The 16,657-nt window shown below is 42.0% G+C and overlaps 1 protein-coding gene across 1 annotated transcript in view; it reads right to left on the minus strand.

The window, feature by feature from the left end:
- Dnah11 (dynein axonemal heavy chain 11) overlaps positions 1-16,657 on the minus strand; it is a 331,250-nt gene that overhangs the window by 242,560 nt on the left and 72,033 nt on the right. The window contains exons 29-30 of the mRNA XM_026781665.1: positions 6,922-7,071; positions 3,763-3,996 (exon numbers count right to left, since the gene is read on the minus strand). Coding sequence (XP_026637466.1) covers positions 3,763-3,996; positions 6,922-7,071 — 384 coding nt within the window. The remainder of the gene's footprint in view (positions 1-3,762; positions 3,997-6,921; positions 7,072-16,657) is intronic.

Below are 16,657 nucleotides of genomic sequence, written 5' to 3' on the forward strand. Positions count from 1 at the left end.
GCTCCTGCTCGGGCAGCGGCACTCTTTCTTACTGAGTGAGCCATTTCTGCAGTCTTGGCTACACTTGCTTTTAAAGGAAGATCACCAGATGGGTTTCAGCAGAGATGTGCACACTTGTCATGATCCTAAGCATAGCATTAGCAGCGTGCAAGCAGTAGCTTCTCCAATACCCATGTCAATACCAGCTGTAGAACTGAATGCTGTTGAAGGCATCCACACGACTGGTCTGTCACACACTCCAGCTTTTGTCCCGAGCTGGAGAAGTGGCTTCTGGGGTGAACGTGAATGCAGCACAAGCCTGACAACCCGTGGAACTCATATTTTAAAAAAAAGCCAGGTGTAGAGATTTACATCTGTATCCAGCATTTCTATGGTGCAAAGGGAAGTGGAGACATGAGACTTTCCCCTAAGCGTGCAGACCAGCTAGTCTGTAATATGAAGTGCAGGAGAAACAAGAGAAATCCTATCCCAACCACCAACTCCTCAACCTGCTCTCCGTGCCTCACACATGCTCACTCATGCACATGTGTTCATTGTCCCCCATCTCACACACACACACATGCACATACAAACACACACACATGCACGCACACACTAATCATTCTAACCTTCATACTCTACCTCTCTGTTTTTCTCATATATACTTCATTTAGATGTATGTATCTGTATATGCAACAAGTCTTGAAAAAAAATGGAAAACCTTATAAAAACATTGAGAGAGAAAAAATTAAACTCATTAATTGGCTAAGTGAACACTACAGGAATGCAACTCTAGTTATAATCTGTTAAACAGTCAACCCTACGCTGCTGAGGGAGGAAGAAGACACTTCTTGGCATCAATACTGGGGGGCAAATTTGTACCATCATCCAAGGGGTTTGACCAGAATGTTTACTTCTGGTGATCTATCCTGGAGAAACAAGAACACGTGCTGCATGAGCATACAGTGACAGCTATTGCCTTATTAATAATGAGAGGAGAGGAGAGAGAGAAGGGGGAGGAGAGGAGAGGGGAGGAGAGGAGAAGGGAGGGGAGGGAAAGGAAGGGGAGGGAAAGGGAGAGAAGGGGAAGGGAAAGGAAAGGAGGGAAGGAGAACACCACCCTAATGACACTAAGCCATGTCTCAAAGCATAAGGCTGTGTTTTAATAGCTGACAACCATGGCAGCCCCAAGTAGGGTCTGGTAGAGACTCAACATTTCCAGGCTGGGGTTCAGTCTCCACATGGGAACAGAAATATCATGTTTAGATTATGAATTGCACACTGTCTATGCAAGGCCAGGAGTGGGAATTGAGTAGCCAGGATTTTTGGTGTTTCATAGTCCAATAGACAGCTCTAGAAAACCTCCGTATACTAGCTCTGAAGAACTGCGTGAAAGCCTGAGGCACCTGGGGCTTCAGGGAGGAAAAATGTCCTATAAAACAAATCAAAGTCTCAAATTATGTCTGCTAGTATAACCAGGAAACATATCCTGTAATTAAGCCCAGAACCAGTCCAGAATCCATAACTCTTGAAAAAAATAGTAGGAACACACACACACACACACACACACACACACACACACACACACACACACTTTGCCCAGCTCCAGGTAGAGAGATCCTGCAGACGAAACAAGCCCAGACCTTGAGGAAACAAGCCTTAAAAACAACCACAGTGAACTGGACCTCCACAGCGTCTGTGCCAAATGATCTAAGGAAATCTACTATCTCTGAAATAAGACATGGCAGAAAAGGCTGGGAATCAGAAGGCTGGATAGTGTAAGGCTGCTTGGGAGCTGATAGCTCTGTCAGCCAGTGTAGCCTCACCCACGGGCTACAGATCAGTAAAAGACACCATCTCAGAGACAAAACAGATGAAAACAAAACCAAGGTGGGTCGTGCCTGAGAGATGACACCTGGGTTAATCTCTGGCCTCTGAGCACATGTGCACACACATACCTATGGACCTGTACATGCAAGTACAAACACATATACACACGAGAGAATTTTTGGAAAACTGAGATAAAAACACTGATAAAAAGCTACTAAAGTAAGAATAGTGAGGGTTTAAAGGGAATCCTTGTACATTTTTGGTGGTAACTTGATAGTCCAGACGTTATAAAAACTGACTTAGCAGTTCCCCAGAAAGCCAGAGATGGAGCTACCATATGACCCAGCAAGTCCACTACTGCCCATGTGAACACGAGAATGAAGTTTGTGGGCTGAAAGAAACATACACACTCCCATGTCCATTGAAGTGTTAGCATAACAACTAAGATATGCTCTCAGTTTACATGTCCATTATGTGAATAAAGGAATAAAGTAATTATGGTAGGTATGCATAGTGGAGTTCTGAAATAAATCTGTCATCTGAAACAGCAATGACAAATACGCTTTGTTCACTGAAATAAGCTAGCACACACAGACAAATATCTTTTCAGCTTACTTACATAGGAAAGATAAAAGATAGAACCAAAGTGTGTAAAGTAGCAGCTATGAGAGGCAAGAAGAATCAGGGCGATGCTAGCCAAAGGATCCCCAACTTCCACTTGGAGAAAAGGAATACATTTAAGAGTGTCCTAGTGACATCACAGCAACCACAGCTAACAAAAAAGGTGTATTCAAACACTGCTAAGACGGATTCTAAATGTTTCATTCACGGACAGTAAGTCAATACACACGCCAGATGACTTGATTTGGCCGTTCCACCAATGCACACACATATCAAACAAATTCTCAACCATAAGTATATAAATTCCTGTCATTTAAGACAGGCAAATATTTTAAAATTTGAAGTATTTGGGGCCAAAGTGAGACAACCACAATAAACTCAAAGGAGGTACAGGAGGAAATAAGTTTTGACAAAGCTACATATACAATACATGGACAGTGATATTCTTCTATGTAGAGCTACCAACATAAGTGTGCTTCTTCTGGGTGAATAGCTACACATTTGCACATACATGTGCATTCATAGAAAGACAAACAGCTAGCAGACAGAAGGAAGCCCTCAAGATGGTCACATGCCAGATGCTGCCAATGCTGTTCTTGAGAAAGTGGATCTTTGTGCTTGCTTTATTTCCCTTCCTGGGCTTTCTTCTTTATCTTCAACAACAAACAAATAATAAAGAAGCCATCAGGTTAAAGATAATAAAACTGATATAAACACTACCCACAGAATGTCATTTACTATTTTAAGAAATGGCAAGTTGGGAAGCGAGAGAATCAAGTGCAGAATCTTGGGGAAACTAAACAGAGACACACAGAAAGATGGCAGTTCCACATTGAAACAATAGTAATGTTTTTTTAATGTCCTCACTTTATAGTTATAATCAAAGCATAAATGTCAATAAATCAACCAGCCCTGGAAGAAACTGGCCACTTCTTTAACCTGCATCTTTTAACTTTAAATCTATTAAATTGAAAACAACACCCCAGTTCCCTCAGATCAGAAAATCAAGAATCCATTTTCCACCAAAAGTTAACAGAAAAGGATAAGTCATCAGTTTTTAACCTGTGGGTTGAGACCTTTTGGAGGGTGGAACAACCCCTGCACAGAAGTCTCATTCCAGATATCATGCATATCTGATATTTACATTATGATTCATAACAGTAGCAAAATTACAGTTAAACAATAGCAATGAAAATAATGTTATGTTTGGGGTCACTACAACATGAGGAACTGTGTTAAAAGGTTGCAGTTTTAAGAAGGTTGAGATCCATTGCAGTAAGTGAACAAAGTTTATTGTTCAGTCTCTTTTAACTGTCAAACCTCTAAAAGTACCTGTTTCTTATGGAAATCCTTTAGGGCTGTTTCATAGCCTTCCTCCAGCCGACTGAAAGCAATTCCTACGTCTGTGGTCCACCATATTTGTGAGCCAGTTAGAGCCACCTGAGCTGGGAAGTCCAAGATCCATAGCTCTCTAGGTTTCTCCTCATAGGCTCCGAGGGCTTCCGCGATCACCTGGCGCACTGTTTCCTTCATGGTCTGTTCAAGCCGCAGAAGCCAGCTTTCCACCTTGGAAGAGAATTGAAAGGTGACAGCACAGGCTTCAAGCAACAGCACTGCAGCTGGACTTCCGGCCACTCCTCTGCGAGACACACAGCGAGAACAGAGGGGAACTCAACCACTAAGGGACCAAGGCCCTCCCAGTGCTAGCCTTTCTACCTCTCAAATTACAGCTAACTCCTCAACCTCTCAGTGGATAAACAGCTTCTCTAAACAGAGGATGTTGTCTTTCATTCTTTGGCTTTGCAGATAAAGGGGTTCTACACAAGAACTCCTCTCCTGAATGTCTGTGAAGTCAAGCATCATGAAACACCATAACCCCCGTTAAGGCATGAGCTGGAGCCTAGAGCCTTGGGACTCATGATTTTAAGAATTGTATTTCTCATTATGTTTTATTCTCCTGGAAGCTCTCCTCTAAAAAGCTTCACGGTGCTTAGTCTTAAGCCACAGTGTTTTCAGTAAATATCTTAATTATATTCCTCCTGGCTCCAATCCTCACACTCGTCAGGAATTAGACAGCAGGGCGGTGTAGGAGACAACTGCTGATTTGTGAAAATTAATCTTTCTAAAAACTTCACTTCCAGTTCATGTCACTCCCATAAATACATTCTGGCCAATTTCCCATGCTGTTCAAATTGCTGTGCTATAGTGGTCCATGAATCTGCTTGTAGTTGGTCATGTAACTACGAGGCTATACAGACTGCACATAGTAGAACCTAACAGTAAAATGGCTGTAATAAGAACATTGCCAGGGCCTCAGGAGATGAGGAAGATGGTTCAGCTGATCTCCTTCCCTGGCTCCCTGAGGATAGCAACAGCGTTTGACCTCCTGGGAACTGGAATGATGCACGAATGAGCTGAGTACTTTCTTCTTGAGGGGCAAAGGGAACACTAGCCATGGTCTGTCATCTGCTATGAGTGACTTTCCTGGCTTCAGAGCGGGGCTTTAGTAACATTTACAAGTTATGGTCCCTAATCTAGCTGGTCGGTCCTGTATTTCTGCCTTCACCATGAAGCACAGCACCCCCCAGGCCATCAGACAATAAGCATCCTCAGGAGACAGTAACTGCTGGAGCATCTCTTTTGTCCTCAGGAGTCCCACTAGGGAAGACTATGGGCGACCTGTCACAGCAGTCTGTTTTCAGATGACTATGCCAACAACAGCATCTCAAGTGTAGGATTTCATGCCCTGACCGAGTTCTGTTTGCAGGATCCTACCCTTTTGAAACCTCTTGACATTCTGTCCAGCCTAAGATGAAAATGACCACAACTGGTTCTTACTAATCATATATACCCTCATTTCCTCAACGAGACAAGGGCCGTGGCTTCATCTCTGATCGCTAAAATCCCAATCTGATGCATTATAGGCTTTCAATAAATAAATTTAACAGACTAAATTGGGAAGAACCAATCATAAAAGTGTGGGAAAGCATAAAAAGACAAAACAAAAAGCATCTTTTTAAAATATATAAAACAAAGGTAATTAGAAAATGAATTCTATATAGGCTCAGAAGTTTCTAGCACAAGCTACTTTTATAGAATAAATTAGAGCCCTATGAAATCTTCCAGTATCCAGGGTTCCTGCTAGTGACAACCAAATCCATCAGTTGGACGATCTTCCTCTGGGCACCATGCCAGCTGATGAACAGTCTGCCGGGGAGGCAGCAGACAGCCGCGTACTTTTGTCAAGATAGTTTATGGTGACTTTTTCTAATCACTATAATAATATCCTAAAAAGCCCAAGAGATCAAAAATATGTTTTAATCAGAGTATCCTACCATCTGCTTCCCCTTCATTTGGCAGAGATTTCTGGTACAATATTAAAAAGTTAGCAGTGAGGAGTAAAGAGAACCCTAGTAAAATAAGTTTGCAATGGTGCTTTTGCAAAGAATACTTCAAGAAAGCTGTCGCCCAGGCCTAAGAGGGTCACTGATAAAAACCGAAGCTATTCAAGCCTCATCAGAAAGAGTGCAAGTCCTGCCCTGGTTAGCTTTGACCAACTTAACTCAAGCTAGAGACAGTCGAGAAAAGGGAACCTCAACTGAGAAAATTCTCTCACCAGATGGCCTGTAGGTAAGCCTGCCCCAGCATTGTCTTGATTAATTATTGATGCGGGAGGGCCCAGTTCACTATGGTTCTTACCAACTTTTGGCAGTGGTCCTGAGTTATGTAAGGAAGTATTCTGAGCAAGCCATGCGTAGCAAGTCAGTAGGCAGCGATCCTCCATGGCCTCTGCCTCAGTTCCTGCCTCCAGGCTCCCCCCCCCCACGTCTTCCTTCAGTAATGGAGTGTGACCAGAGAGTTGTGAGATGCGGTAACACTTTCCTCCCCAAGCTGTTGCTGACCATGGTCGTTAGCACAGCAATAGCTAAGACAGCTAAGCTATCAGACTGTATTTAGAGCTGTCATCTAGCAAAATGGGTTGTGGCTAGCTGTAAGAATGTTCTCAGGTATTTGTACAGGAGAGTGGGGACTACGCTTAGCTAACTGCACAGTAGCTGGGTGAATAACATCATGCTGGTAAACTCTGTCAACCTTACTCACTAACTCAAGCAGCCAATCACAGATTCACATCAGAATGCCCAACCACAACTCCTCTTCCCTTCCCACAGCCTCTGAGCCGACCTGAGCAGCGTACACTGGTCAAAGATCCCGAGTCCTACGCATCTGTCACCGTCCCTTTTGTCAGCTGAACTCCAAACCTTGCAGACCCCCTGCTGATGCTAAAACTAGATGAGAGATGAGTAGGAGCGGGGCAGGAAGAGGAGCTCCCTGGACACTGGAGACGATGAACAGCGATGTCCCAGCACAGAATCAATGAGAGCTTGATTTTTAACAGGACTTGTAAATTGTCTTGTTGGTTCAATTCAACCTTTAGGATTGCCTGAAAATTACCTTTTTTTTTGCATAGAAAACCTTAAAATTGAATCTTACATGGCCTATGCATTCACACCCGTCCCGGAACAGGACATACTCCTTTTCTTTGCTGAACATCCCAATTGCTTTGTGTGTGGGAACTTCTGGATTATCTTCGAACTGCAGATCCGAGAGGCTGTCAAAGAGTTTGACAAGGTGGCATGTTACCTAAGACCAGAACATGAGAGAAGCTGAATGTTTCTTGCTGTACATGTACCCTGGTAATTCAGAAACAAAGGCATATTAAGTTACTAACTTTTCTTCATAAATTTCCAGGATGATCTCAAAATTAAGGTCATTATTAAGATACCAGTACCTGAGATGAAGCTGGCAGAGGGGAGCGAGGCATTCTGATCCCACTGTCATATATAGCCGGGTGAGTGCTCACTATGCAAAGCAATCATTTTCTACTCAGAGTCTGAAGGTTTACCAACCTGTCTTTGTGTACCATAACTGTGGACAACAATCTTTGTATACCACAACTGGGGACAACAGTCTTTGTGTACCACAACTGGGTACATCAACTTTTACTAGAAAGCCTATGGTCAAACTTCTAAAATTTAAATTTATATTATTGGTCTGAAGTATGAAAAAATAGTAAAATATCTAAACAAACATAAAAAGTAGACAAAATCTTATGGTTTGGGGTCTACTGACATTTTTTTTTTAGGTGGGATGCTTTGAGTGGATGACGTTTCTTTATTTTGATTTGTTAGGTAAGTTTTCCAAGTCAACATTGCTGAGTCTGAATGGCAAATTTGCATTCACAGGTCCAAGACACATTAATAACAACTGCATTCCCATGTTCTCCCTTCTCACAAGCTGTATCCTTCAAAGGAAACTTGCATTGAATGTGATGTGCTTTATTAAAATTGGACAAACTGAAGTTAAAATAAGAGACAAATCCCAGTATTTGTTTCAGGAGATCAGTCTGAATAAATATATCTAACTGGTCTCCAAATATAAGTCCCGAGCTGGCCACACCCTCCATCCATTGACCCCACTAATAAAAGTCATGACTGGCATTTCATCTAGGAACAGTGCCTAGCATTGCCATGGAGGAATGGAAAGAAAGGGAGCTCGTCAGGAGGTGGATCGACCAGAAATCAGTCAAGCCACGCATCTCTTTTGAAGAAGACTAAGTAAGAGCCAGAGATGGGCTCAGGGAAAAGTGCCAGTAGCACAAACTCATGGTACCGTGACACATGTTTCATGTTTCCTCAACAAATTAAATAGAATCACCAACCATCAGTACATCCTGAAAACTGCCACTGAAACAGACAGTTATATACCAATGCTCCTTCCATTAGACACAGTCACCAAAAGAAAGAAGCAATCAAGTATCTATTCAGATAGATGAATAAACAAATTGTGCATGGTATATACTGTGGAATATTTCTCAGCCATATGAAGGCATGTGTGTGTATGTGTGTGTGTGTGTGTGTGTATGACGACAAAGACTGTGAGTCCTAGCACATGCCCTTATCCTAAAACTAAGGAAATGGAGGCCGAAAGGCTGAGTTCCACTACAGCCTGGGATACACAGGGAGACTCTGTCTCAGAAAACTAAAGGCTAGGATGTAAACTCAGTGGTAGAACACTTGCTTAGTACATACAAGGTCCTGGGTTCGATCTCTAGCTCAGGAAAGTAAGTCAACATAATATGAATGAACCTGGAAAACACCGAGCTCAAGGACAATAGTAGCCTCTCATTCAATCCTGTCAACTATATAATCATTCACACAAAATACCAAGAATGAGCAAATCCATAGGTACCGTTGGCTGGCCAGTGTTTCCTAGCGGTTCTAGGGAGACAGACATAGGTAAGCAAGGTGATTGATCCTGAGGTTTATTTGGGGTGATAAAATGTCTCAGGTGTAAAAGAAAGGTGATGTAGCAATTGCATAATAATAGAAATGTGCAAATAACACTGTGTCTTTAATACAGCTGATGTTTTGTGATATGAATTTTACCTCAACAGAAAACAAAAGCTGTTGCCATGGCAACGTTTCCCAGCATGCAGGCTTCACCTCTGCCACAAGTGTCTCTCAACCCATAGTTAGCATGGCTTGGTATGTAACAGCAGCTTCTAGAAACAACAGCAGCTGCCTATGACATCTGCCTGACAAGCCCACCAGTGTGGGGAAGACTTTCCTTTGGGGTGATTTCATCTTTTAAAATCTTCCACCTTTACACATTGCTACATTCTCAGTTTTAGCATAAAGGACAACAGCATCAGGACCTCTTCAAGTCTGAAAGAGATGGCTTCCTGAGACATGTGTTTACTGCAGGCACAGGGAGAGGGGTAGGCAGCAGATCGCTACCTGGGTTATTATAGTCTCCTCCACCCTGCACATTACCCAAAGGACATCTATACACAGACCATCTCTGCAGTAATTTAACCACTCACTCCCCATCGAAGTGGCCAAGAAGTGCACAGATGTCAAATGGTTTCGGCGAGGTAATGGGCCTAGATAACGTTCAGTTGAGAAGCTGCCGGGTAAATGAGACCCCAGCCATCAGATGACCACACATTACTGCTTTACTCAGAATAATTTCACATCTTCTGGCCTTGTAGTCACCCTGACAGTGGCCAAAAAATGTAAATCTCCCAACCTACAGTTCTCTGTGACCTGTAGCTGGCGTGGTTGGAATCAGATGCTTCTTGTCGAAATTTTCTGATGAAATATCTTTGTATTTTAAGTGAAATTAGATTTTCTTCTTCCTGGTTAACTGCTTGGGAAAACATTTTATTTTACAACTAAAAACATACATTAAAATACCACTTTCAGAGTATTATTAAGGGAACAAAACTTCACCATGCTTTAAGTTGGCTCCTAAAGGGTTATCAACAAAAACCGAATAATGTTTCCCCCATATATGTCGTGTCACGTGGGTGTTGTGTCCACTGATGCACACGGGCAGTCCCAGCTTAGCACAGTATCACGTGTTCATAAATAATGGTCATGTGATCTGAAAGTACGTCAACCATCTTAATAAACAGCAGGGAAACTTATGACATTCTTTCTGCAAGTCTCTATGCATTCCAATTTCCACGAATACTCTCTGTCCATCAGTTAGTGTTTTACATTACCATGTGGAATATCCTAGGAACATGGAGGTCATACAGCAATAACTTAGCAGCAGATGCACAGTGACTTATTGTTGATGACATTTGAAAGATACAGCATAAGTGTTGCTGATAACACTGCAATCTGTGATTTTTTTTTTTGTGAGCCAAAGAGCTAGCAGTCAAAGCTCTCTCCATCATTCTTCCCAGTACAACACAGCATCTCAAATATGAATCATGCTGTCAGGGATCTGGACTGTCACTAGTCCTTGGTAACTGTTGGAATTGGCACTGTTGGAACCATACACAGAGAGAATCTCTTATTAAATGTAAGAAGTTACATTTATTTTATAACTTATGATATAAACCAGTAACACATCCCATGACCTAGGTTTGCCATTCACCTAGAAAAAGGGAAAGAAGATGAAGTTGGTCATCTAGAATTCCCTTCTCAAACTTTACCATTGGCTTTTGTTTCTGCAATCTGATTTTATGTTAGCTCAGTGCGTGTAAGACGCTGCTACTCACTAACACAAAACATACATAAAGCTGTACCACCACTAGCTTGGTGAGCACCTCAGAGCCCGCTGTGTGTTCATCCATCCATCCATAATGACAACGATGCCCACCACCACATAAGAACGGAAATGCAAGCACTCCTGTCTTTTGTAGCTAGCAGTCTCTAGACTAAGACTGGATGTCAGCCCATCCTATTAACAACAAATGCATAAGTATTTAAGCTAATATGTTAAAACAGTCAACAATTATTTTTGTTTTAGAGTAGCATTTGTTACTGGTGATGATACAATATTTTTTGGAGTCTAAATCTATTTTAGAAGACTTAGTCATGACACATTCATGTAATGAAACTTTCAGTAGCCATCATATACCATGTTGCATAGTAATATGTCCAATTTGTTAAATGTATGGGATAGACCTATAATCAAGCAATCACCCAGAAATAGCATCCAGGAGTACATGCTAAGAACAGTGCATTTTAGGATGATTTCTGTCCTTTTTGCCGTGTACCTATTATATAATTTTACTTTAAAGTGATCACAGTATAAAACTGTAGTTTTTCAAGTAAACTTAGAAAAAATTGAAATTCATCTAGAGTAAAATAGGGAAAACATGTGTGCAACTGGGTGAATTTTTACACTGTAGACACGATTCTTTTTTTTTAATTTTATTTATTTATTAAGGATTTCTGCCTCCTCCCCGCCACCGCCTCCCATTTCCCTCGCCCTTCCCCGATCAAGTCCCCCTCCCTCATCAGCTCAAAGAGCAATCAGGGTTCCCTGACCTGTGGGAAGTCCAAGGACTGCCCACCTCCATCCAGGTTTAGTAAGTTGAGCATCCAAACTGCCTAGGCTCCCCCAAAGCCAGTACATGCAGTAGGACTTCTTGAATTTTGCATACAAATGGATGGAAATAGAAAACACTATCCTGAGTGAGGTAAGCGAGACCCAAAAAGAGGAACATGGGATGTACTCACTCATATTTGGTTTCTAGCCATAAATAAAGGACATTGAGCTTATAATTCGTGATCCTAGAGAAGCTAAATAAGAAGGTGAATCCAAAGACAAACACATAGGCATCCTCCTGAATATTAACCTTCATCAGGTGATGAAAGGAGACAGAGACCCACATTGGAGCACCGGACAGAAATCCCAAGGTCCAAATCAGGACCAGAAGGAGAGGGAGCACAAGCAAGGAACTCAGGACCGCGAGGGGTACACCCACACACTGTAGACACGATTCTTACAGATATCAACATCATTGCCAAACAGAAGACCAGCAATGTGTAGAGAATAAGAGGCTTATTAGTGATCAGCCCTAAATTTGATATGTGTATACATACAATGTGTGATCAATGTGTGGTGCATGGAATTCATTGTATTAATAAAAGATATTGTTTTCTTTTCCAAAAAAAAAAAAAGATAGGGGAGAAGGGCTCAAAGATTCCTCATGACTTATGTGAGCTCCTCTTCCTTCAAAATGGGCATTTTTAAAAAGAACAGCAATACCACTATAAAAATGAAATCAGTGGCTGCTGTTCTGCATCATTCTACTGAGTTTTTTTGTGTATAAGGTACAGTATGCCTTTGCTCTCTACCATGTGACATTCCAATGCGTGAGTATATTGCAATGTACTTGCCATTCTCTTGAGATGTTGAAATTGTTTCCAGCTTGGGGAAATATATGTAGAAAATATATTATGTACACATGCATTCCTGCAATGATCTAATATGAACTGTTAGGTAGTAATAAAAGAAACCATCAGTTTCCCCAAATACTTGCTCTAGTTTACAATCATGGTGACCAGATATCAACGTTCCTATTGTTCTACATCCATATTATCTAAGACTGTGAGTTTTAAAATGTTAGTCTCTTGGCACATTTGATCCTGGGGTATCTCATTCTATGAGCTTTGGGAAGCCATGTCCTGTCAAAGATTGCAGGTATCCTATACAAAGTAAGAAGAAGCGATGAATACTCTCCATACAAGGACTGATGGCAATATCATAAGCCTTCCCAGATACCAGAATAAGGCATAGCTGACAGCAGGTACCTTCAGGAAGGAAAAAAGGAAGGAAAGAAGACAGGAAGAAAAAAAGGGAGGAAGAAGGAAGGAAGACTAGCCTCACATATATAACTTTATATGTTTAACTTCATATATGGCTTTTTATTCTAAAGCAGTAGCTTATAAAAGTCATGACGGACATGAATGTGTACTTATCAATGTGGTTGAATATGCAAGCAACACACATCAATGAGCTTTGAAAATATCACAAACTATTCCCAAGGTTTAGTGCCTTAATATTGTGGCATTTCACAGTTTACAGTGATTGTCTGTGTTAGAATCTACAGTTGCCTCAGCTGGTCTCAGATCTCACACATTTGTGGTCTGCTGGTAGTTCGTGGCTTCTCTAATGTGGTAATGGTTTTCCAGGTGGTGCCTTGGTCCCGCGTTCATCATCCAGCAAATTGGTGCTGATTCACTGGGTGGGAAAGTCAAAGATTTCCAAAGAGCAGCAAAATGGTTAGTCTCAGTGTGAAAGAGCCCAAGAACCTCTTGCGATGATTCACTGGCCAGCTAGGATGAGTCGTGCAAAGGGGGAAACAAGCTTGACGAAAGAGGCAAGACATGGGAGGAGGCAAACTGGCAGCCATATTTACTGTATTATGTTTTGCATTTTCTTGATTTTTTTTAATACAATTTACTCACCACCAAAAAAAAATGCCATAGAAAGTGGCTCCTGTTTTTCTACTTGACACATAAGGAATTACACATGTAAAGTTATGATGAGATGACACATTAATACAACGTTAACCCGTCCCCTCTTTATTCCATCTGCTTTCTGAGGGATGGCTAACATGCCTGCCGTGTATAGTTTCATGCAGTTAGCATTTCGGTGTTCAGAATTTTATCACTGCATCCAGCATCATCTTCCTTTTGCTAAAGAACTTCCTTTAACATCTCTCAGAGGGTCAGATTGCAGGTGACGAGACCTTCCAGCATGTGTGTCTCTGAAGAAAACTTGCGTTTCCTTCAGCCTTCAAATACACTTTTTCTGGGTAGAGAAGTTGAGCTTGACAGGCATGTTTCCTACAGTGCATCCAAGAGACAGCTCACTTGCAGGGTTTCCGATGTGAGGTCAGCTGACACCCATTCCATTTGTTCTTCTGTGCATCCTTGGACTTTGCGGGTCATGTTTAGGGTTATTTCTTCCCATTGGTTTTAAATCATCTGAGCAGTTTTTCATAGTTCTCTTCATATTCTCTCTCCTCTCTCTCTCTCTCTCTCTCTCTCTCTCTCTCTCTCTCTCTCTCTCTCCCTCCCTCCCTCCCTCCCTCCTTCCCTCCCCCTTGCTCCTCTTTGCCTCTCTTTCTGCTTTTTGAGGCAGGGTCTTACTCTATAGCCAAAGAACTGGAACTTGCTTTGTATCCCAGGCCAGTCTTGAGTTTCTGGTACTCTTCCTGCTTCAACCCCTGCTTACAGTCAGTGTTCCTGAGTCCGTAAATCCACTTTACACCAATCTGGAAAGTTTTAGTTGAACTTTTTCAAATATGTTTCTCTCTTATCCTTTCCCCCACTCTAGACAGTTAACGTACACAGATGGAACTTTCTTAGGATTTTTGCACCTTTCCTTGATGTCTGAACACGTGGAATAGACATGACGATGCACTCTGTCTGTCTGTCTGTCAGTGCTAGCACCAGTCCTTTTGACGTCAGTTTCTATTTATTTATTTGTCTCTTCTATTATGGGCTGGATAGTCCTGGTTTACTTGTACTCCCAGGAGCCTTTAATGAGATGCCAGGAATGGTAAAAATAATATTCTCACCAATATATTCTGAACCATATTTCAGTAAAATTACTTGGAAGGTTTGATCCTTTTGATCTTGACAGGAAGATTTAATGAGGAGAAAGAAGATTGTTTGGTAGGATTAGAGCAGCGTGCAACCCACATCTGATTATTCCTGACTACCCAGCAAGGCCTTCCTGGTATTCTACCAATAAATCGTAAGGGAGTTCCCTCCTTGGTGGGAACAAGCGCCATTCCAGCCCCGTGAGAATATTAGCGTGATCACCTCTAATCCTCTCAGGTTGGGAGTTCCCTCACGCACATTCACCAATCAAAACTCCCCTAACTTACTCAAATAGGCCTCACCTGCTCCTTTGTGTTTTCCCCTTTTCATTCTGTGCAGGCGCACCCTGGCTAGATTTCCTTGCTGTGTCCTCTTCTGAAGACGGAGCCCAAGGCAGCAACCATGGCGCTCACACGCCTGTCTCTTGCACATTACGAGTCACGGTCCCTACTGTGCCAATCCTGCCAGTGTGTAAGAAGCATCTGGTACGTGCCGTCTGTCTTCCTACTTCAGTACAAAAGAGTTCTTCAGAGACAAGCTTACCCGTTTCCTCTCGTGTAGCCCGGTGCTCTTGTGGAAGGGCATTCCCTGAGCATGCGTACTGTTTATCTTGTCACTTCAGAGAATGTCTTTTGGACTCAATTCCCACCACTGCAATGTTTTGGCATGCATATTAAACTAGTGTTTTCATAAGTGAAATTTGTTTTAACGTATTTAATCTGGTATATCAAACACATTATTTTAACCTCAGATGAGAATAAAACTTAATACATAAAACTGTCAAAAAATATCCTATCAGATTTATCAGTTACCATAAGATATAGTTACAATTAGGATGGCATGTAAGGGCATCTGGGTACCATTTACATTTAACTTAACTACACTAGTTTAGTTAAACACACACCAGAGTGAATTTTTTTTTTAAGGATATAAAAAAAATCAGAGCATTGCTAGCAAACTCTGTAAGGAGCCATAGCTCTGATGCATAACTACTGCACGGGGCCCGCAAATGCTGCAGGTATGAGACAAGCTTTGCTATTGCAGCAGCAAACAGATGTGCAGTCTATCATCCTTAAGATAGTCTATGCACTGAAGAGGTCAGGCTTAATTTCAAAAAGAAATCAATCTTCAAATTCTGAACCAAAATTTAAAACCTAGTTTAGTGATTGCTAATATTAGTTGCAGACATCAAAGCCACACCAAACCGCATCCTCCGTGATATCTCAACCCCAATTGTCCTAAATCAGTTCACAGAATGGAAGCGACTTCCATCTCAGACCTCCCTGCCTATAAAGTTCAGGCCGAACAAATTTCACAATGAACTTCAGGCACTGTTAGACGAACACTATTAAATTAAGTTTTAGGGGCGGGTTGGGTGAAGAACTCAAGCCATTCACAAAATGTCAAGATGAGTTATCTGCTCAAAAGGGTGCCTTTTATAGGCTCATTACATTGTTACTTCCAAAGCTACCATCTCATGCTATCTTGGTCACACCACCAGGAGCACACTTCAGAATGTCAGCACAATGGGCAGAGATGGATACGCTCTGCCTGGTGGTCAGAATCTGGTTCTGATAATTGCAAATGGAGTAAGAGAAAACAGCCAGGCTGTACTGTGCAAATGCATAAGACACAGTTCTACAGCTGATGACCCAGGATTTGGAATTCATGGTAACCATGCAGAGGAATACCTCTCAGAGAATGAAGTAAACTACGGTATGACTCCAGATAACACAAATGACTAAGGATCTTATTGGTCCCCTCTGAAACAAGTCACTGTAGAGTTGCTGTTTGTGCCACTGAGGCTGGTTACTACTTTCTGATAATATAATGTTATTAACTGTGTGATAACATGTTAAAGGAGTTGAAATATTCAAAGTTGAAGTATATACAATACAAAAGGGTTTTCACATGCCCTGTATCCAAGGCTCAACGATGGTTGTGGATGATGGGGATGCAAAGACTGTCAGAGAAAGAAGTAGTGGACGTTGGCAATAGGGATTATTTGCTGGACATGATGGGGCCATTGCATACATGACCTCACAATACTGTGTCTACATGAGATCAAGCCAGCCAGAATCTCAGCATGGACATGGGAGGGGCTCATGAATCCCTCCCCCAGATGAAAACCTACTGCTCACTAATGGCTGCTGGGAAAAGAGAATTCATTCCCTTCAGGGATAGGCTCCTGAAAGACCACCCTGGCAACAGTGCATGGTTCTACATCCATGCTCGTACGGAAGTCAGAGACACCGGGATAGACTCCTGAAAGACCACCCTGGCAACAGTACATGGTTCTACAACCATGCACG

Source organism: Microtus ochrogaster, chromosome 1 (genome assembly GCF_000317375.1).
Source record: "Microtus ochrogaster isolate Prairie Vole_2 chromosome 1, MicOch1.0, whole genome shotgun sequence".
Lineage (NCBI taxonomy): Eukaryota > Metazoa > Chordata > Mammalia > Rodentia > Cricetidae > Microtus > Microtus ochrogaster.